The 23,661-nt window shown below is 37.8% G+C and overlaps 1 protein-coding gene across 11 annotated transcripts in view; it reads left to right on the top strand.

Moving 5' to 3' along the window:
* Window positions 1–23,661, top strand: part of NRXN1 (neurexin 1) — a 668,503-nt gene that overhangs the window by 541,066 nt on the left and 103,776 nt on the right. For 10 of the 11 annotated variants that reach the window (XM_056487060.1, XM_056487058.1, XM_056487056.1 and 7 more), the window contains one exon: window positions 8,555–8,726. In XM_056487060.1, the coding sequence (XP_056343035.1) occupies window positions 8,555–8,726 (172 nt within the window). Of the gene's footprint in view, window positions 1–1,236; window positions 1,381–8,554; window positions 8,727–23,661 lie in introns of those variants that run through there. The other variant, XM_056487065.1, reaches the window with a different exon arrangement.

The following is a 23,661-nucleotide window of genomic DNA, read 5'->3' as shown; positions in this document are numbered from 1 at the left end:
TTCTGAGCCCATACTTCATTTATGTCTTTTAAAGGTCATTGATTTAAGGCTAGAAGATACTTAATTTTTTTGACCACTGCTTAAGAGGGCAGCAGCTCTGGTAGCATCTGTATATATTTGCATGCATAATGTTGTTACAGTGACAGTGCTATTTTTATATGTCAACTAGGGACATCTGGTGAACAATGAATTTTTATTATTTCTGTATCAATTTAGAAAACCTAGATAACTTAATAGCATGAAATTGGGGTCATGTAAAGGTATATTAAAGGGTCTTACAGAAATTCTGAGTAAATCAGGAGAGTAAATTATGATGCAAATTTTTCTTCCATGTCTCATTTACAAAATTCCTGAGACAACTAATTGAGGAGGAAAAAAACTAGAGGAGGAAAAAAAGTATTGTTGCTGTATATTTATGATTATTGATCTGTTTTTCAAGTGCTTTGTACTGTCTCTGGAAGGATCGTGGTTTAGATGAAAAAGGTGTGTTTGTGCTTAGGTGAGCATGCACAGGTGCTGCAGGAAATAATGGGAACATTTCTGCCTCTGCTGACATTTTTCCTCTGTGAATAATCTGAAGAGTGGCATAGCACAGTGCTAGGCAGCATTTTGTTGCCAGGATTGCATTTCCAATGGGTGTGTGCAAATGGGTAGCATAGATCTGACCGGTCTTCTCACAGGAATCCAAGGGCCACATTTGGATTCCAGCCACCACTCAAGCCCAGTGATAATTTGACATGATTTCCAGTTCTTTCTCTTGGTCTGCCAACACTGTCTTGAACAGCTTTGGGTGTTAAGCTTTTCTGTACAATTATCAGATCTGGTATCTTGGATTAAAATGAGAAGTGTTGGGGTTTGGTGTGTGGGTGGGGTTTTGTTGTTGGTTTGGCTTTTTTGTTTGTTTGTTTGTTTGTTTCTCATAAGGTCTACAAAGATGTGAATTTGAGAAATAAACAAATATTGGGAAAATAAATGGTATAAATAAATGGTGACAACTTGCAAGAAAGAGCACTGGATATAGCTTAGAGTCCTCACCAGGAAACCAGAAAAAGGGAAAGTTTGGTTTGGTTGTTCTGTTTTCTTTGCTTTTCCACACTAGTTAAACATTACCAGTTTTGGGAAAAGAAAGAAAAACCAAATATTTTCCCATTTGTCAGATGCCAAAAGACTAAGTACCAGGTGGATGCATCCTATCAGATATCTGCAGAAATCTTTGCTTCCTTGCTTGAAGTGCCAACCTCTGGCTAGTAACTTTGCTTACCAGCTCTCTGATAAAGGTTTCATGACCCTCCTGGATTTTCTGCAATATGTCAAGAATTGATATGCTGAAAGCCTTTTGAAATACCTTTCTGAATCTATGAAAGGGCACAAAGCTTGACTGTAAGTACTCAAGATGAGATATGGCAGGAGAATGCCTGTTTCTGTGGTGTCTTGACTCTCAGTTGACTAAAAAGGAAAAAAGAATGGTTAATGTTGGAAAAAATAAGTCGGATATTTTGTCATTTCTCATAGAGAAAAGCAATAACAAAAAAAACCAACATAGTGTTAGGTTAATGATGTAAAACCCAAGAGAATGAATTTAAAACTCAATATTCAGAAAACTCTTATATTCAATATAAGAGATGTATTCATGCAAAGAACTCTTCCTATGTGGTTTATATTTTCTATTTTTTTTCCAGGAAGAATTTCCTCTGGAAGATACTTGATGGTAATTAGAAATAATGATGGATTATTGGATTAAAATATATATAGTTACTCCATTAATCTTGGAGTTCAAGTGTATCTTCTGCCTTCTGCACCTTTGGAAGCAAGCAGTACTATTTTAAAATATGCATTTCCTTACAAGATTGAGAAATCCAGAGATAATTTTAATTATTTGCAGTGTTTTTCATTCACAAATTTGAGATTTCTCAGCCAGCACACCAATTTATGTGGTGGGTTTAGTACTGGCCAAATCACCTGAGCACTCACCAGAATTATTTACTTATTTCCTGCTGTGAGATAGGATTAGGAGAAAGGCAAAGCAGGCTCAAACTTTAAAGGGTATAAAGAAAAACTTTATTAACAGAACTAAAAGAATAATAAGAAACAGAATAAAACCTTCAGAACACTTCTCCTTCCCCCCACACATTTTTTCTTTCCCACTGACAACATACAGAAACAATTCAGTCTATCACTGCTAGTATAGTCTTTAGTTTAATTAGGGAGAGGAGTCTCTCTTGTCATGCTATGGAGACTTCTCCACTAGAAAACAGTTCTCTCATGGCTTCAGTATCACAGCAAATCAGCTGCCTGGGAGAATGGAAATCTGATCACTGTATAAAAGTTCCTCCCCTCATCTTACAGCTTTCCTCACAGCTGCTTTCAAGGGTTCACTCTTCAGCTAATGGGGTACACTTTTAAGGATGAGCTGTTCAGAAGAAAAGGTTCTCTTCATCTGTTTCTGAGATTATCTTAATCTCTGGGAATGGAGGTCTTCTTCTTCCCTGGGGGCAAAGTGTCTTCATCACTCCTCTCTTTCTGTTCAAACTTCTCATGGGATCACAGCTACTGCAATATCTGCTTTATCAGCATAGATACTTTTGCTCATGTCTACAATTTGAACGCTTCATCCCTCCCCATGCTTTTCAATGAGTTACAGTGAAACTGCTGAGCCTCATATATCAATTATATCTTCTCCACAGCCTTACAAGAGGATCTCAGCCCAAGAGTGAGGCATCTCCTCAATCCCTCCCATCTGGGACCTGACTTGTACTTCACTTGGTGTCTTCACTCTGTCCTTTTCTCTCCCTCAAGAGAGGGTTGAAGGGCTGCAAGTCTCATCTGTGCAGTGAAATTGTTCATATTTTGAGGCCTGCAGAGGGTCCTGTGATCCCCGCCTGGTGTGGCTGGAGCTGTTTGTGGTGGAGAATTGTTCGATGGCTGCACCGGGGCTGGGCCAGGATAGCAGAGGCCTGGCTGGAGCTCTGCTCACACAGCTCTGTTCTGGCTTTTGCTGTGCTCAGTCCCAGCTGTGCAGCCCAGGCTGGCTGTGGGGCAGGGTTTAATGTTGGTAAGGTGTCAGCAGTGGGGCAGGGTTTAATGTTGGTAAGGTGTCAGCAGTGGGGCAGGGTTTAATGTTGGTAAGGTGTCAGCAGCCATGGGCAGGGTTTAATGTTGGTAAGGTGTCAGCAGCCACGGGCAGGGTTTAATGTTGGTAAGGTGTCAGCAGTGGGGCAGGGTTTAATGTTGGTAAGGTGTCAGCAGTGGGGCAGGGTTTAATGTTGGTAAGATGCCAGCACCATGGCCCAGGCTGGCAGTGGAGCAGGGTTTGATGTTGGTAGGATGTCAGCAGCCATGGCTCAGCCTCACCAGCACCTGCAGCCTCTCCTCCCCTGCCCGACCACCAGGCCAGGAGGGGGAAGAGCTTCTCTCTGCAAAGGCCAGAAAGCAAGAGAGGTTTTTCCCGGGTTTGTTTGTTTTTAACATCAAGGTATGTTCAGCTTTCTCAATGGTTTAATAGGTTGTTAGTTCTCAAAACTAATCACTCATTGGTTTTTGTCAGACACTGAGGAAATTCGTAGCAGCTCCTCTCAGAAAAATAATTTCTGTGGCTTCTTCCCTCCTCACCATATGTCAAATGGGTAAAACCAGAACATTATTTTGCATAAGTTTCTATCATATAGAATGTTGACCTCTGATTGATTACATTTGAGTGAAAATGATCTTACTCTCAATGAAACTCAAGAAACTTACACTTCAATAAAATAAAAAAAATAAAACCCTCAGTTAGTTCAAAGACTTTTTTTACTGCGTTCACCAGAAAATGGTGCCTCAAGGGCTGATGACATAAAATGCAAGCTGGCATGTTTGAACTATTTTCTTCTCAATTTGTCCACCTGTGGGAATCACAGTGTTATTGCTTTTCCTTGGAAGGGGTTAAAGGTTGTAAGTAAGTATTATGAGCTTAGCTTGTCTGCAGTCTATTCTAAAACTAGTCTTGTGCCAAATTTACGTGCACTCATGTTTGACCAATTCCAGAGACTGCTTGCTACAGAGAGCAGCAGAGTGTTGCTGATGTTATAGGAAATATCAATTATATGTATATATATATATAATATATATATATTTTAATATATATCTATGTGTGAGTGTATATATTTATATATAAATATATGCATACATATATGTATATATGCATGCACATTTTGGCAGATTGGTAGAACTGAACTAGAGTCCAACAGGGGACAAATTGCAATGTCTGCTGCTGGCTTGATTTGCATTCCACTTTCCCTGCTTGTTTCTCGGGTTCATCAGCATTCCTGGTGCCTCATCAGAAGTGTGTTAAGTATTTAGAGTACACAGTTCATAAAACAGGCTTGAAAATACTCCACTGGAGTTGCTAGATTACAACAGTTGCTGCCAGAGCTTTTGAGGACAAAACATTTTGAAGTGATTGGTATGTACACGTGCACACATACACATCCTATACTACTGGCACAATCAAAGCTCCCAACATTTCAGAGCACATTAGGAGCATAGTATTGGAGCTATCTCGTGTTTTTATCCAACTGCTTTGAAGCCATTAACATATTTATCCTTAGCCTGTGGGCTTAGACAGCAGAATTTAAACTATACACAAAGCCTACACTGCCTGTTGCAGTAATGTACAGGCCAACAACAAATTAACTAATCTTCCTGCGTAGGTAGTGTAGAAATAAAAGCTACCCTGGTCTCAGAAACAGCACAGCTGTCTTGGCCAAAGCAACTCCAAACCACAAGTTTGGTGTTGCTGGCTGGGGCAGGAGGTGTCTGTAGATGAATGCAAGGCCCTTGAGCTGCATTGCCCCAGGCAGCAGTGTGGTGATGTGGGGGATTTAGCATTATTCCTTCAGATCTGAGGTTTAAAATAATTTCCATAGACACAATGCTTAAGCCACTTCTTGAAATGCATCCCTCCTCTCTTTTGGCCTTTCTTGGAAATTCTCCCACCTCCTGCATGACCCTGCTCTATTATTTTGGCCTTTGCAGTATGGAATAGATAAAGACACAGTAGGAAAAGGAATTTATTCCATTACTATGTTGTCAGAACTGGGTGAGACTGAGAAAAAGAAAACACAGGCTGGGAGCCCTAAACAGTGCAGTGGACTTCTCTGGGCTCTGTGTACAGAGCTGATTATTGCCAGTGGAGTACTGAAATGATCATCTTTGCTTGTGGGCAAAAAAATCTTTGCTTGTGGGAATGTGAGCCTGTGCAGTTTTGGGTCATTGGCAGGATAGCACCATTCAACAGTAGTGCTGACTTATTGCAGTCCTTAGTAATGCACAGACATTTCTAGAGTGCCCATCAGCAGGGTGCTGAAGAGGGAACCTCTCACTCAGCATTTGTCTGAGGCTGTTTCTGACAGGAAGGATGGCTTCTAAGATTATTTTGAATGAACAAGTGATAAAGGAAAATTTCTACCACTTTACTATGCAACTGAGGCTGGCAAAGTGAAAACAGGAATTTAGTAGGATTCTGTTTCATCAGTATCTTTCCTTTCTGTGCTACCATACTGCTCAAAAAAAAAAGAGGAAATATAAAAACCATCTTTTTCTAAAAGGTTACAGGCCCACTAGATTAAGCATAATAAGGCCAAGGGCTGAGATCAAGTTATCTCAACAGGTATGTCAGCTGATCCACAATAATTCTGTGTGCACATGGTCTTAATCTAAGACATATGAAAAATAATGTGATAAAGGCAAGTGAAAAATAATGTTTTCTTGCAGTGGGGGAGGTATGCACTCAGTCAAATTCCTGCCTGATAATGCAAGGGCTTAGAAAACCCCCTGTCTACATAGAAAGGTGCTTATTGCAGCATCCCATTTTGTTTCATGGTTCTAAAGGTCTGTGCACAATAGGGTTGTATTTTATATAATGTTTGACATGATGTCCAGAAATCAAGCTCAAATATGGATATAATAATCAGGAAGTCTTCAATCTGAAACACAGATTTGCTTCCTTGTTTTATGGAGGTGTTACAGAGATGCCCAGAGGTGCTGGAGAAGTGTGGAAAAAATTAAGTGTATCCTTTAAAAATGGAGCTTTTTGTGGTTTTAGATACACAAATATGTTACAAATAAACACAAAGCATCACTGTAATATGTTACCAGCTTTTAGGGTGATATTTGCTCTTGCATCTGCATGCTTGGTGTCTGTGCACAGTATTTCTATACAAATATAGGTAAGTCAGGAAAACTTGTGGTTTTTCACTAAAAGGTATATCTATAAAATCTGCTTTCAAGTCTGCAAAGCCCTTATTTCACCTGCCAATACCTGGCCATTTGGAAATGGTAACTTGGCTGCAGCCCCACATGCTCTAGCTTTGGAAAAAACTGCTGATGTATGTGCTGTATGTGCCACTTCTTTTTACCCCTACCATTTCTATTCAATTTAAACCTGTTTTGTTTCCTTTGTCTTTTTTTTTTTTTTTTTTAATGTCTTAAATAATATATCTATATGCATATATATGGAAAATAAGAAAACTGGTATATAATGTGTAGGTTATGAATAGTATAATTATGAATCATGGTAAAATTAGTGAGCTTTATTTAATCCTCAGAGCCTTTGATTTCTTGAAAGTACTATGAAAAGTTGCATACACCATTATCATTACATGCTGGTTTTCTGCATTTCAAAAATTAGTAAGAGAGGAGATTGCTTTAAAGCAGGACAATGTTACATTTCTTTGTATATACTTCAGTGTAAAGACAGCATATGAATGAAACAGGTGAAACAAATAAACTACTGCATCCATGGGAAAAAAAAATGGGTGACATTTATTCTGAGTCTAGTTGAAGCAGCTGAAACGAAAAAGAGCTACAGTTATTTCCAAGATAACTGGGAAATTGCTATGCAATTCACACCAAAGGCAAAAGAAGATGAGCTTGAATTGATAAGGTGGATCCCTTATTGACATGGAAAAGTAGGACCAGCAAATGGGGAAATATTAAAACAATCCACAAGGAAAAAACAGAGTGATGTTTAGAACATTGATCAATCAACTGAACCAACAAAAAATATTTTTCATACTCAGTCTACAAATCTCATCAGGGAATGGTCCTTAAGTTGTTTCAAAAGGCTTATAGCTGAGGAGCTGATTGTGTCGTGCCAAAAGGTTGAAGAAACTGCAGGGGTGTTCAGCAGCTGCTCAGCTGTGTAACTGCTGGAAAAAACTGTTGGAAAACAAAGTCAAATGTTTAAAAAGAGAATAAAATAAAATGGGCAAACCCTTGAGTTCTTTGCTTGGGGGACTTCCAGAGACAAGGAGCTGCAGAATCTGTTTATTGCAGGAAGCACTGCTAGGGTAGTAAGACAAATAGAGAGCAGACACAAGAGCTCTGCTAGAGAGGTGAGACTGGTCCTGGAAGATTTAATGCGAATGACCAAGACATACAAACTTAAATATTTCATTGTGTTTCAGCTGGTCATGTAAAAACTTCATGAATTTTTTTAAATTTCAAGAAGGATGTACCAGTTCCAGGAACATAAAATTTAACGTAGAATTAACAATTATTATGAATAAGTTCCTAATCTCATACTGCACAGTGCTTTCCTTTTTTTCTCCTCCATGTAAAAAATTCCCTTATTGGAGAGTAGAATTAATTTTATAGGAGAAAAAAAAATATTACAAAGCCCTTAAGTTAACTTTAACAGACATTAAAAGACTTTATTAAAATGCAGGCATCCCGTTAGAATGAACATTTTGATAATTAAAAGTCAATAAAAATGAAAACATGCCAATATGACTATCATTTGGAAAATCTACTACCTTGGTCCCAGGTATTGGTGTGCATGGGAAGTCCCCTTAGCCCTAAAAGCACTCAAACACAGGCACATTCCAGAAAAAAAAATGAGTCTTTGGCCTTAGTGCGAACAATACCACGTTCCTGTGTCAGCAAATGCCTTTTCCTGCTCTCTGTCTATGAACAGGGAAGTCCTGGTTAATCAGCCAGTGTGATCTTGGCTTAATGATTCAGAACCACTACAATGTGATGCCAAAAATCTCTCCAAGAGAAAAAAAAATCACGTCCTTTGTTATAATTTGTGGAGACGCTAAGCATGAATGAGGTTTGAAAAAAGAAAAAGCAGGGCTGGTACTTGGCTTTTATGGCCAGAAAATTCTTGTATGTCAAGTGACTCTGAAAGGCTTTCAGTGTTTTGAAAGTCTAAAAGGAAAATTTTTATTTAATCCTCATGGAGGTGAGGGAGAGGACAAAGACAGAAACCTTGAGCTTTCTTCCATCCTCACCTTGATCTGATTATCTTGGAAAAGGAGAGAGCTCAATTTGGTGAAGTAACTCATTTGAAATACCAATTATCCTTCAAAAATATGTCCCAAATTTCCTAAACTGTCAGAAGGTTTGTCACTGCCACACACCAACAGAAGTTACATCTGAGGAGGGAAGATGTTAGAAATCTTTCCCTCTGCGACACTATCTCAGTTTCTTCTAAGACAACTATTAATTAATTCTTTTTCTTCTCCTCTTTTTTTTTTTTTTCCCCTTTTTTTTTTTTTTTTTTTTAACTCTGCAGCACCAGGGGAAAATTGGAGTTAAATTTAATGTTGGGACGGACGACATCGCCATCGAGGAGATGAACGCCATCATCAACGACGGGAAGTACCACGTGGTTCGCTTCACCAGGAGCGGTGGCAATGCCACCCTGCAGGTGGACAACTGGCCCGTCATCGAGCGTTACCCAGCAGGTAAGGCCTCCCACAAACACCTGCCACTAAGAGGGTTGGGGGGTTTGCCTGGAGTTTGCCTCGTTTTGCTCCTCTCCTAATATCAGCTCCTTCGTAGCGTTTGAGCAGCTTCAGAAGTAGTTAAAAGAATCCTGAGCAATACGGTTTATGATGATGGCATTTCCTAAGTGAGTTTAAAAGCCCAAATTCAAGTTATTACTGGAAGTGGAAAAATGCAGTTATTGAGGCATGAAGTAGTAGTTTTGTTTCTTGCTATCATTTGTTTTTATTGCATTTTTGGTTTAGGCGGGGGAAAAAAAGGCTTTGACAAAAGCTACAGAGTTTAAAGTGACTCACAAGTCTATCCCCAAGTGATGGGGTGAAACATTTATTGAGGAAAAGGTTGTCTGTGTTCTTTTGATTACAAGATTACAGCAATCTGAAGCTTATAAATTTAGCAGAAGTCTTACAGCAGACACAAACCAAACAGCATCGCAGTTATCAATTGTGCAGCCAATCACCCAAACACCTTAACTTCAAATGCAAACTACATAAAATTTTTTTTATGCAGATGACTCTAGTTACTTGAAAAGGACCATTACTATGACAGCAGAGCTGCCTTGAGCAGGCCCATATTTAATTTTATGCAAATGCCACATGCTGAGGATTACTATGTCATTTTATTTATTTTTAAAGGCAACAGATTTTTCAGAAACACAATCCCTTTCTTATTGAGTAGGACTAGTGAGTCATTAATGGTAACTTATACATCTGCATGCTATCTCACAACAGTTGCTCTGTGTGCTTATATTAGGCAAAAGGCAGCAAATCTAGAGGTGTAAATGAAGGCAAATATGCAATTCAGAATGCCTATTGTGTAAATGACAGTTCTGATTTATTGGTTTAAAAGTAGAAAATTCTTTGTTTTGGGGAGTGGAGTGCAGCAGGAGGGTGTGTTTCATGAGTAAGAAATGCATAAGCCATTCCCTGGACTGATTATTCGTATTTAGGATGGAGTTTTTTGTTATTGTTGTTGCCATTTCAGATGAAGTCCAGCTATTTCCTTGAGTTTTTTAAAAATAAAAATAATTTTTAAAAAATCCACACGTGAAATATAACCCTTCACATAATTTCTTAGAAATAATTCAGAATATATGAAATAATGAAAGTATGTATTGGGTAAGAAACTATGTATAGCAGAAGTTGTTAAAAAACCCACCTGTGTGCTAATGTGCTATGAATGAATGACAGCTCTGGCAACTGGAGCCATTAACAGTTTCTAAGTTAGACACATCTATGAGAGGTGATAAATTCTTGAGGGAAAGGGGGACACTGAAATGTGCTCAGTGAACTTTCAGATATTCCTGCTTCCCCTGTGGCCCTCTGGCTTTTTAATTTTGCAGTGTTTGGTAAATGGCTGCTGAAATAAGGTGTAAGCTGGGGAGGACTTGTCATCATTTGTGTTCAAGACCTGTTCAGCACAAAGGCAAAAATAGGCTTGAGGTGTTTTTTTTTGTTTCTTTTGGTTTTTACCTAAATGATGAGCGTGAATTCACCACCTCCAAGCTCAGGAGTGACGCATCCCAACGAAGAGGAAGTCAGGCAAGTATGTCAGGAGGTCTGTGTGGACGAACAGGGATCTCCCAGACAGGCTCAAACACAAAAAGAAGCCTTGAATTCTGAAGCTAGTGGCACATAGAATTTGTTTATACTAAACAAAGATCAATTTAGAAAAAAAAATTATTTCCTTGGGATGGGATTGATGGAGTGGAAGAAGGTTGGATGCTTTCTTTGAAAAAAGAAAACAAATAGATCTTCTTGAGCTTCCATGAGCTTCCATATGTGCAGACTGCATTTCAAGGTTGCTTCATTAGCTGTGGTACAGAATCCCTTGGCTTGTTCTATTGCTGGATACTCTGAGACTGCTATTGGCCTATAATTTTCCTTGACTTTCCCATAGTAATATTTTAATATTACTCCTGTATGCCACAGCATTGCTTTTGGCTGCTATCCTCCCCTTTTCACCTTCCATCTCTTCTCCCTTCCCAGACAGAGACCATCTAGTCAAACTTTTTTCTTCACTTTCTATTCTGCTGTATCAGGTTTGCCAATCTTGTTGTTTTGGGTTTTTTTAATTAATAATAAAACCAAGACTAGGCAGCTTAATTAGAAAAGTTGCTATACTTACATATGCTGTTTTTTATTTTTTTTTTAAGATAAAATTAAATAATTGGTTGTCTAAAGCATACCAATTGATCAGGTCTTTATGAGGAAACATTTTTCTTGGAATTGCACTTCAGGTTGGGATGCCTGATTACAAGATATTGCTTGTTTGTGTTTGGTGTCTTAAAATGCTGGCTGAAGATTTTCTGAGAGAAGTTTTTGGTCAGAGACTCAGGATTTTCCAGTTTCATGGCCTGTGTATCTTTCATCCAGCCCCATGTAACTGCTGTGGATAAGGATACCCAAGGCCCAGTAACAGCTAGTACCTTGCAAAAAGATATTACATGGCAATGCTTCACAGAGCTTCCATGGTAGCTTTGTGTGTTTTACCCAAGAGCTGCAAAAAATGCTGAAGAGTGACCCTAGAAGATGAATATAATGTAGTATGCCTCTTCTGTGACACCATCCTTGATCCCACTAGATTTGAGCTTGCTCTGGGCCAATGCACCTTCAATTTATATCTGAGTGGGTGTGAAATGAGAGAGCTGTAAAAGGAAAATAGGCAGGGGGTCAGTGGTAGAGGATGATTATCCTAGTTAAGGTGGATGGTTGTTTTGTGAAATATAGTTGGGAAAAATGTGTTTTAGTCTTAGACAAATGTGAAGTGTTCAGTATCCTGAAATGGCTGCATGATTTGCAGAAGCAGAGGTTTAGATTTACATATGTATGTTCTTCCAGACTACCATCAAAGTAGTTTTTTTACTCTGAAGTTTCTTTCTTGTCACTTCTCTGAATAAAATGCTAGTGCTATGAGGATGTACACTTTGATTTCTGCCCTTTATTAAATGCTGATCCTGTTTTCCCCATTTCTTGTGTTTGTGGCTGGTTCATAGCCACAAACTGAGTGACACACTATAGTTTTTTCACAGTTGATTAAGATGCCCATATCTTCACTTGATTTATTTATTCCATCTGTCATAACTAAACTCAGTGTTATGTCTCTTTGCTGAATTATCACCATCCCTCTGCACCTTCATGAAGAACTTTAGTATTTCATCTTGACCTCTTTTTCAGACAGTGAATTCACATTAACTTATCTGGATGCAGCCTAATTTATAATCATATTAAACAGGAATGAGAAAACTGCTGACTGTGCAGTCAGAGCTCCTAATCAATAAAGCATCCCCATTTCCATGCAGATCCTTTCTACTCCTTGTGGCTTATCTTGTCTGCTTCACTGTCTAGTTTTAATTGTCCTTCCCAATGGTCTCACTGCTGTTGTGGTGATGGGACTGCTCCACAGTAGCAACTCCAGCTGCTTCTGTGAAGAGCCTGCTCTTGTAACTTCAGTTAGGTAATCATTCTACACTGAAGTGTAAGTTTCCCAAGGATGCATAAAACAAAGTATTTGTTAATTTGTGTCAAATTGAACTAAGAATTATGGACATTTTTTTTTTTTTTTTTTAAAAAGGATGTTTAGTACTATCAAAATACTAATTTTAGTATTTTCTGACTAAAATGTCCTGACTTTTCACATCTAACACTTGCCCAGTGTTAGATAGGGGACTTAGATAATCTGAAAATTAAGCATTTTATTTAATTTGAAACAACATTTTCTTCCTTACCTGAAAGAAAATTTGTCTCAAATAAGATCAAATAGGGAGGAGGAAAAAAAACCTCAGATCTTTATCATAATAGTGCTCATAACCATATCTATTTATCATGAAAAGCAGTTTTCTTAATTATCTGATTTTTGTTCCCTGGTAGTGAAGTGTGTAGATTTTACTAGTCAGACAAAGTATATCAAAACAAGGTAGAGGACATTTTAAAGCCACAATAAACACCACTTACTGTGAAAGAATTTCAGAATCACTTTTCTGACACTGATCTATGCTTTCTATGGTCAAAGGCAGTTTCCCCAGTGATGATTCTTTTAAAACACACAGCACAACTAATCATTTTACCAGTGAGGATTTTCTCTTCATGACTTCCATCATAAATCAGACAGATGTAGAATTTTCTATCTAGAAAATGACCTATTAGATATGGTTTCAAAGCTGTTCAGTCTGCTGAGAATGCTCAGCATTCCTGGGACCCTGCAGCAGTTTGGAAGATGCTGTCTGATGTAGCCAAATATCTCAAAAGATGCCCTCCCAGTCATCCCTGGACCTCTGCTTAGCCTTAGAAAAGCTTTGTTGCAGCTGTCCTCATATACCCTATAGGTCAGGACATGTCAGGGATGTGTCTGACAGACCAAGATCTGACAGTATGGGCAGGTCACTCACATTGCTTGCAGAAAAGAGCTTATCCAAAACGTTGCCAGACTACTGGAACAGATGTGTCTCTGTGATTGGGAAGTATAAATCATGATGGAGCACAAACACCAAAGAAGAACCTGTGTGAGACCATAGATGTTGGCAAACTGACATTATGCTGAGTGCTAGTACCTCTGCAATATGACAATCACCAGCTCTAAGGGCTTTAGTATAATGCAGAATAATTCTGTGCTGGGTTTTGGTTTGGGGTTTTCTTGGTGGTTTGGTTTTGATTAAAGAGCTGAGATCACACATGTTGTCTTTAGGGACTCTGTCTGGATCTGTGGGATAAAGGTTGTTCCTGCAGAACATCCATGGGCTAGGGGATGGGGATATGTCATTTAAATGCTTCTCTTGGTCCCTGTATTCTAGAAAATAGAAAAAGTGTCTCTCATGTTTTCATGGGATACAAGTGACTTTAAGATAAATGCTAGGAGTCAGGTATTACCATGTATCCTATTTAGGGTAAATAGCATCCATTTGTCTTGGTTCTTTTGTGTTCAGACTGACTATAAAATTAAGAGGAGACATTTGTGTCAGTACATTTGTTTCTCCAGGAATAGATTAACATTTCCCAAGCGCTCCATGTACATTCCTAACTTGCTTACTATTGGCTTAGAAATAGCTTCCAAATTCAAGCCCCTACTGCCATTTCTGAAGAGGATCAAAGATGTTTTTTAGGTGTAAGTGTGGTGGTAGGGAGACATCTTAAGCACTTTCACAAATATGTCTTTGAATATTCTAATAACAGTCAGCCTGTTATCACCACATCCATGCAAAATGATAATGGTCAAGGTGATGTAGGAATCTAACAAGTAAATGATTACTCAGTGTTTGCCTTGCCTTGTGCCATAGGGCAAGTTTTCAAACCTCTCTGGCCACGGCTGTTTGGACACAGGACTTTCAGGGTGTTTCACAGGAAAATAACAGAAGCTTCTGATTGCTATTTATTTGTCCAGTAACACATTGCCTGCACCTTTTTTCTCACTGGGTTTCTCCTTTGGATAAAATAATCCATCTTGATTCTCTCTCATGTGTGTTCCTTTGCTATTTTGACTCCTACAGTCAGATCTGTCATCCCTCAATCCTGATGTCAAGATATAGAGGATATGAGGAACACCATAGTCTGATAAGCTACAAAGCTTACAAACGTGGAGGGATCTCTCATTACTTGCTCCCAAAGACAAAGTAAAAATTGCCTTTATGCCCAGTTCTGTTCACAGCAACTGAGCTTCTGTGAAACACAAACTGTCCCATGTCTCTTGGTTTGGATGTCATTTCCTGCTGTGGGAAACCAGCAGTGCTGGTGAAATAATGACATCTCATAAGACTTCAACTGGAGATAACAGTGTTTGGAAAAATCATGAGGATTTCTCAGGAGCTCTCCATCTTGGAATATGTAGAAGACTTTATGCATAAATTTATGCCATATGTGTAAAATCAAGCTTTAGAAGTGGAAGATGTGGGTCTAAAATATTTAGTCTATGGAATTAGTAAGAAGAGAATGGGAAAAATACCAGCAAAGTCAGAAGTTTTGTGACCAAGTAAAATCTCACCCTCTCTGATTTGGAAAGCAAAGTCATCAGTGTTATTTATGAATTTTCATGTGTCCATGGAGCCACATCTCCCTGGGGTTCTGTTTATGCTGAGGTCTCCATCTGGGATGGTCTGCTGGTACCTGTTATAGTTAAACCTACTCAAGTTTCATAGGAGATAATGGGGAATAAATATGAATGAGTTAACATACTTGGGGTATTTGATTTGCAAAATGTCTTTGATAAAGTTCCATGTGAAAATATTCAGGAAGAATTTACTGAGCCCTGGTGGTAAAGGTCGAGTTCTTTGATGGATCAGACTCTATCTTAGGGAGAACAGTCACAGATTCCCACCTAATGAAAATCAAAGGAGTAAATAAATTGATTTTCAATGGAAATATGATCATTTAAACTTGTTATGTTATATATTGAATAACATTGATTTTTTTATATAAAAGTGAGAAACCATACATACAGGCTGTAAGAAAGATGAATACAAGTTACTACAGAAGAAAAAGATTTGTGAATGAAGAATTTTAAAAAATATGCTTCCTTTGACAGGCAATAAAAAAAACAAGGTAGAAAAATAAAAGGTATAAAAATCTAAAAAAGGGTATTTTGAAATCAAAGCATTTAATAATCTCAAATTTTTTACATTTTTGAAATAGAGAAAATTTTTATTTTGTGCAATTTATTTGCATTTTTTCTAGAATGAGAAATTTTGCAAAATCTTCATTGGCTTAAACAACATTTTATTCAAACAAAGCATTTTTCATTTTTATCTCAGAGTTAAATAACTGGCTCTGTTGGATATGCATTGTAACAGTAAAAGTAAAGTTGATCTATGAAATACAATGCACATGGGTGAGATAATCTGAATTTTCATAGAAAATATTTGAATTGATTGCACTGGCTCAAGACAAAGGTTTTATGCTATACACATCTCACAGGATTATTTTCATTATCAGTCAAAAAACAAGTTCTGAGAATGTTTAGAATGCTAAAGAAAATATTAATGAAACTATATTTAAATCAATGGTCCACTTTCCCTGTAATGGAATGGCTTTCCCTGTAATGGTTTGGATGTCTTTTTTTCCCTTTCCCATTTCCTTTTTTTCCCTTTTTTATTTAAAAGTAAAGTCAGTGATAGATGATCTTAAGAAATTATAAATTAAAATGTACTCGGTCAAGTCTGCTTCTTTGCATAAATTTTTTCTCTTAGAGGGTAACTTAGAAGAAATATCCTACTCTTAAGAAATTTTCTTTTGCTTTTATTGCAAGCACTTTGCAGTTCATCCCACTTTGTTCTTACATGCCTTTTTCAGAATAGTTTTCTCATTTCTCTGCTTGTCATAATAACCTTTCTTCGATGCTTTTTTGTTTTGAATTTGGTTTTCAACTGCACATCTGTTTGAGAACACTAGAACCTCAAGGATACACGAAGACTAATGCAAATATGAATTCTGCATTTTAAGACCTTAATTTTCTTTTTCCTACCTTAGGACTGGAAAGCTCAATGTCATTCTGCAGCTGACTGTCTTTTGTCATGATTTCTCTATCAGAGTATCCCAATTCAGGGCAAGAAGTGGTGTGACTGGTCCTGTATCTTAAGTGTGTGACCTGCACTTTGTTGTATAAACTTTGGTGTCATTTCTTTTAATTCAGAAGGGCTCTGTTTCTCTTGACTGGTATCTGCAGCCTCTTCAGTATTACCACCATGTTTACTTTCATGTCATCTACAGATTTCATTGTGTGGATGGCACTTTATACTGAGATCAGTGAAGAAAATAGAAAAGATGGTTTATTGAGGAACTCAGCTTGGATACTTTCTTAGGAGTTCCACCAAGGTAGTGAGTTCCACCAAGGTAGTTTTTCTGGGGGAAAACCCTTGTTTTTCATTGCAGTCATATCTGCAGTGGCTTCTGTGGTAGCTTCCATGGCATAGTTCAATGCAGTTTGGGAATTCACCATGATATTCCTCTTGTTAACTCCATGTGGAACTCAGCACTGATTTTATAACATTTCTGTGACTAAAACACATGTAGGTCTTCCACTCATTCAGCTAGATGGCATCAGTTCCCCAAAATATGTGGAGAGCTTTAGTACATCTGACCCCACTACTATTTCTTGAGGCTCTTTATTTTTCAAACATAGCTAATATAGTGGGGAACATAAGGGCCAGAACACATTGGCAGGTCTGAATGTGACAAGCAAGGACTGCTTATCATCTGTGTGAATGATTCACCAAGAGGCTGAAGAAGACACCAAATGAAGTGGGAGTTGCAGAGAGAAGGCAGCTCCAGTGCTGGTTCCTAGAAGGAGATGCATCTTGGGAAGATGGGAGCCTCAAGTGTGATGCAAGACAAGGAGCCCTTGAATTCAGAACCTGTCAATAGCTACAGCAGCAGGATATCAGCCTTTACATGAGACAGAGGAAGGAGGAGAGAAAAACTCTTGTTCAATGCTATCCTTTGGTGTTTGAGGTTTTTTTCACAATTTTTACACTCCTTTGTTTTTCCACAGTTAATCCATGATTTGCTACATGACATCATATCAAATGCTTTACTGAAATCCAGATAAATTTAGATATACTTAATTTCCTTCATCTAGGAAATTATTTAGTTTGTCAAATAGAGCTGTTAAACTAGCCTAGCATGATTTGGTAAAGTTCTGAGTTTTATCTAATTTTCCAGTTGCTTTCATACCTTTACTTATTTCTTTTAAAATTTGTTCTAAAGCAGCATGCATAGCTAAGGTCATACTAAATACTTCAACTGGGTAGTTTTTAAATTCTTCTCATGTAAAGGTATTACATTATCTGTTCTCTACTATAAGAAATAACATGTCTCATTTGATAGCTGGATTTAAAAAACTCCTGTTTTTAAATTTTTGAGTTCTGGGATAAAGATCACCTTTCTCACTTTCTTCTCACTTCATGCAAGTTCAGTAAGAATATGTACATTGCTTTTTTTCTGAGCTGTGAAAATCTGCATTAGACACATTTCAGTCAGTCAATTCAATCTGCTCCCTTGGACCACCATCAGCTTCCTATAAAGTAATTCTTGACTCTGTGATCTCTTTTTGTTTATAGCACTTTAGAATCTCTGTTTTTTAAATTTAGTTTACTTTCTTTGGGAGGTTTTTGGGCTTAAGTTCTGGCAACTTTTCTTGAGTATTTATTTATTTTTCTGATTCTGAAAGGTACTGCTTTCTTTACTGAGCAAGTCTAGGGTTTTACTCTCCTGTAACATAGGCTGTAATAGTGTAGTTGTTCTGTCTAGCAGGTAAATTTTAACCTTGTGGGTGCAAACTCAAAAAAAAAAAAAAATATATATATATATATATATATACATATATATATATATATATATGTATATGTAATTATTTTAATACTTTATAAAATTTTCTAGTGTCATTATTCCTGGCTGAATCCAGCCTTTTATACTGATTGCATAATCTGACTTCCTTCACCTTATTAAATTTTGTTCTTTTTAAATCAAGAATATGATTTACAGGCTTATTTTTAGTTGTCCTCATATTAATTTAAGTCAACTCCTGATCATTCAATCAAAAAATGTTTCCTACAATTAACTTTTCAATGATGTCTCCAATACTTAGCCAAAGCAAAGATAAAACTTAGTTATTTTTTGTTGTTTTTGTCTGGACAAACTTCTCAATTAGGATTTCCTAATCTAGGAAGTTGATATCTACCTATATTCATGTTATTATGTCCAGTTATATTATGAATAAAAGAAGGTATTATACCAGAGTGTAAAATAATGGCATGAAGAACTAAAAATAAGACAAGGAATTATATAAAACACAATTCAGTAAGTTCTCCAGAGTAAAGATGGAAGAAACTATTCCAGAAAAAGCAGGAATCAAAACACATGAAAAATTCATCTAAGCTACTGAGACACAAACCAGCAGTTAAGTGATGGATGTAACTAGGCCAGTGTGCTACCTTGCCTTTGTAATTGCACAACTGATTTCTTGCATGTTTTTCTCATTTCATACAGCTCTGACTGCTCTTTGGTTATGATTGAATGTATTTGTCAGCATGCACCCAGGTCTTACTTTCTGTATAATTTTATTGTTGATGTGAAAGATTGATGTTAACAAAAACAGAAATTTATTTTCCCATTCTCTTTGGGTGAGCCTCTGTTGCAGCTTACCTGAAGTCAAGGAATGCTTTTTTTTTTTTAAAAAAAGCACCACTGCCCTTTGAGAGATTATGAAATTGTTCTACCCTGCTGCTGTCTTTAAATAAAGAACCTAGGTGATACCCAAACAAAGCACTACAGTAAGTCTCTTTTCAAAGAGTGGTTTCAGTAAAATTTTCCAAATCAGCTTTTTAATTTGACAGCTTATCAGGTCTTTCTGTCAGATAATGCAATATAATAATGCTTCTCTGAGTCTGGAGACAGATTTTTTCCCTTTTATTTTTCATCTTGGATATCTCAGTGAAATACAAAGGCTTATCCCTTCTTAGGCTTGTTAGATCCTGTAATTAAATTCAGATCTTGATAAAATGTGTGGCATAGTTGTCATTACTTGATCACAGAAGGTATAACACCTTTCAGTTAAATATGGCAAGGTGGCACAATGGAAGGAGAAAGAAAATGTCAAATGAGCAGTGATTCAGAAAAACGTTTTTAAAATACTGAAAGAAACAGAGATGTGCTCTTTTCATGTTTTTTTGGCAGAGGATGGGCTGAAACCCATTTACAGGGTGATATGGAAATGGAATTTCTGAAGACAGCAAGCTCCAGGGATTCAAGTTAGAGGGATAAAATGGGAATGAAAACAGACCTAAGAATGAGACATGGTAAATCTGCCACAGCTGGTCCCTTTCACCCCTTCAGGAAGGCCGTTATCTATTAACAATTCCCAAAAGTCAGATCACAAGAGATGAAATATTGCCCATACTTAGAGGTTCTTTTACGAACTTGTGTTTGTCTTGACGTAGGTTTTCTGTGCAGCCTGCAGCATGATACTTACCCAATCTAGTAGAGTAAGTTAGAAATGGAGGATTAACATCTTGTAGGTTAAGAAGAGAACCATTTACTTAAACTCTTCCCCAAGGAATTTTAGTGGCATAGTTTCCTTAACAATATAATGCTGGTATCTCTGATGGCATCCATGATTTAAAAGAAATTTGTCATTCTTTTCTTTCCCAGGGACCGGACCATGTTGTCAGTGTAGAGATTTGAAGAGATTCCTTTATTTCTCTTTCCTTCCAGCCCCCAGTGGGTTTCTAACCCAGTCATTACACAGGACTTTGTGTAACGTGTCATTCGCTGAACCAAACCAATAATTTGCCCATCCCAGTGAAATGCTTTCTGTGCAACACTTAAGTTGGTATGTTTGTGGCAGTGCCCCTTTCCTGAGATGCCTCACTGGATGAGCACACACATGGCTCTGCTCTAAGGCTCCCACTGAAGCTCCCAGTGGCTGGTTGAGCATGCAAGAGCAGAGTACAATGCTGTCTGCTTCTTCTGAAATGCACTCTATTTCCATTATCTTCTGGGCAAGCCTAGAGTCAGTCTGCAGCGGGAGCCTTTCTCAGGACAGAACAAATCAATGTGGTGTTGAGCCTTCCAACCAGACAATCTATCATATGGAAAACAAAATTAATTTCTCTGCAGTGCTATTGTGTTCTCAGAAGATGAGGCATTTTTTTATTTGGGGCACATTCATGCATGTGTCCCCAGTATATTTTACTGGTGGCATGAGGTGTGACAGCAGTATAGTACTTTATATCTGCAGGATAAGAACTTCCATTAAACTAACTAATTCAGAAAAAGTCACTATAATTCATACTGCAGCAGGGAAAACAGCAACTTGCTCTGTCCTAGATATATTTTCCAGAGAGTGAACTGCATTAAGCAGGTATTCAGAAGGACACAAATCATTGCTGTCTGGAACACATGAGCATGCACATTCTTTAGACTCTCTTTCTCCCCTTTGTGCCCTGTGAACATGGGAGAGTTCTGTTGGTTAAAAAACAAGCATCTTGCAACTGCAGCATCCATACTGTCAAAATATTTTTTTCTTTAATACTTTGGATTTGAGATTAATGGCACCTTAGTTGCAACAAATTCTACTTTTGTGTTATATCATGCATATACAATTAAGTTCAGAGTGTTCCAGGAGTGTTCAAAGAGCTGCCTTGACCCTAGCAAGGTATAGGTTAAGCTAGAGGACAGTTTTATTTTTTTTTCAGTCTAGCCTACCTTTCAAAAAAGAAAACCTTGTATAATTTATATAACCTAGAACTCTTATGGGCTTCACAAGGGGCAGACTGTGTAGTATACAGCATTTCAAATAAATTTGAAGCAGAAATCGAGTATTCCTCAGTATATCAGGAGCATGAAACATTGTAAAGGGCATTGTAATTTTCTGCACCCCTTATATGCAGAAGTTAACTGAATTAAAGGCAGTGAAATTATGCTTTTAAAAATTGGTTTAATTGAGATGTAAAGGGTTTATTTTCCTCAGTGAACTATTTCTAAGGAGTTCAATAGCTTTTCTGGTGCAGCATTGGGTTTAGTGGACATTAAAAAATGAATGGAACACACTACCATCAAGGTTAAGTGTATATATAAAGACAATTTTGTTTTTCCTGCTTTACAGATCTGATGGGCATTAATAGAGGAGAGGTTTAAATTTTTTAAATTACAGTTTACACAATAGGGAGAGAATAATAAATATGCCCTTTGCAAAAGAACAAATGGTGCTAAAAATATAACTGTAGCTGGGTACAGGGCTAAATCTTGAAAGCATACTTTCATTTTCAGAGCATGGCAATTGCCTCATATCAATTTTCAACCAAAGGATTCTTTAGCATCTCACTTTAGGATCCTGGTTCTGGAGAGTCTTTCATGTAAATTCAAGTGAGTTTTTGTCTGAACTAAACTACAAACTCAGTTATGGCTCCACTATCAGTTCCAGAAAGCCATGGTAGGATATGGTATACATGAAGGATTTGGTCAGAGAGGTTTCAGACTCAGTTTCAGCATTCCTTCTTCCCTTATTAAGTTCTCTGGAGCTCATGGGTGTCCTGTGTGTAAAAATCATCCTTTTAGAGCCAAATTACAGTCAGAGAGTAGTTGCAGTGTTGCAGTGTTGAAGTTGAAGTTTTGCACTGGAGGGCAGTGTGGCAGTGCCACACTTTGGGGAGCCTGCACATCACAGCCACACATCTCATTTTCAATCCCAGAGTTACTGGAATTTCCTCATCCAAGTGGTGAGCAGTGAATATAGTTAATTTTTCATTAGTCAGCCTGAGGTACTAAGCTCAGTATTGCATACAACTGATGGTTCTCAGTGAGGGGCACTCACTTAGGACACCCCCAACCACTGGGGTTCTCTACTGGCTCTAAAAAGCTTATGGCAATGTAGGCAGTGTCCTGGAGAAATAGAAATCCAAGAAGACACTTGTGGGTGTCTCTTTTCCAGCCTGCTCTGTATGAAGCATCCTGTGAGGCTGTGAAAAAGGAGTTTATGGAAATGGCCTTGTGGGTACAAAAGGCTAAAGACTTAAGAACTGGGGAGGATTTTAGCACCTTTTGCAGCACTTTGAAACAAGCTTTGGAACAGGTATCAAATCTGTACCTGGGGTCTGTGGTTCTATGGAAGAAAACAATTTGGTGTAGTATATGTGTAATGAGATCCCTGGAGAGGCACAATCTTCAGTGATTTATATTGTCAGAAAGAAAATTATGCAGTGACTTGATGCAGTCTAAGTGCTTTCAGGAGGGAGAAAAACAGTAGATGCTTACAGTGCTCTTTATCTGTTCCTAGAAAGCTGTAACAAGAGCTGAGAAATTCATGGAAGAAATGAGCACAGAATCTCAACAGTGAGCCTTGGTATTCACTCCTGAGAGATTTACCTCATGGTGTGTCATCACATCAGGAGAAGGTGGTTTCCTGGAAGGCCTGATTGGTCTGGTTATAGGTTATAAATTAACCAAAGAGTAGGTTCATGGCTGAATACCTGGTTCAGTGGGTAAATAGTCATATCCTCTGATGTGCAGTTGACATCAGTCTTAGGAGTGTACTATCAATATAAGAATAATGCTGTGGTACCATTGTGTTTATAATGCAGATACAGCAATCACTTTCCAGGACTTAAAGTCAGAGTAGGGAAAAAAAAAAAAAAGTTTCCAGGTATCATTTCTATATCCAGAAACATTACTGTGTTAATCAACAGCTATGCTATGCCTTAAATATGTCAGTCCTATTGCATCAAACTGAGAATATGATTGCAAAAAGCAGAAATGGAATACTGGAAATATTACTGAAAACCTAATACATAATTTATCTTTCTCTTTCTCAGCTTTGTGTATTTATATATCCATAAATCCTGACAAATTCCTGTAAGGAATGATTCTTAGTTAACTGCTTGCTTATCCATTCTATCTGATAGCTCACAGTTTGTTGCATGTAATTTTTGCAGTAGCTGACTTTAGTTAAAGAGCATTCCATGGAGTAAGCCTGCGTGCAGTGTTTCCAGCTGAGCTGGAGAGATGAGCCATGCTGCAGGAGTGTGTCAAAAATAATCTGCTGCCTGTACACTTCCCTTATCTGTCATAGCTCTGTGGATGCAAACACCATGGGTGTTCTGTGCAGAAAGCAAAATGGGATGTTACTCCAGTCCTTGTCAGAATCCTGTTTTAGCCTTGCACTTTATTGGTGGTAACAATCCACCCTGGCAGTTAGACATATTTTAGTGTTAATTGAATATACTTCAGCCTCCGTGGTGAAACTTTGTTTCTAAGTTTTAGTGTTCTGCTTTATAAGGAGTGGCAAATCTGTGAACATATGAATAAAAGCAAGGACAGGAGGCAGCTTCCTTTTCCCATCTAATCTATTGAGCCCATGCCATTACTTTCATGGGTGATGATTGGACAGTAGATTGATGGACTGATGTAGTCCTTC

This window comes from Oenanthe melanoleuca, chromosome 3, assembly GCF_029582105.1.
Source record: "Oenanthe melanoleuca isolate GR-GAL-2019-014 chromosome 3, OMel1.0, whole genome shotgun sequence".
In the NCBI taxonomy this organism is placed as follows: domain Eukaryota; kingdom Metazoa; phylum Chordata; class Aves; order Passeriformes; family Muscicapidae; genus Oenanthe; species Oenanthe melanoleuca.
The sequence above is the reverse complement of the archived record's forward strand: the minus strand, read 5'-3'. Positions and strand labels throughout refer to the sequence as shown.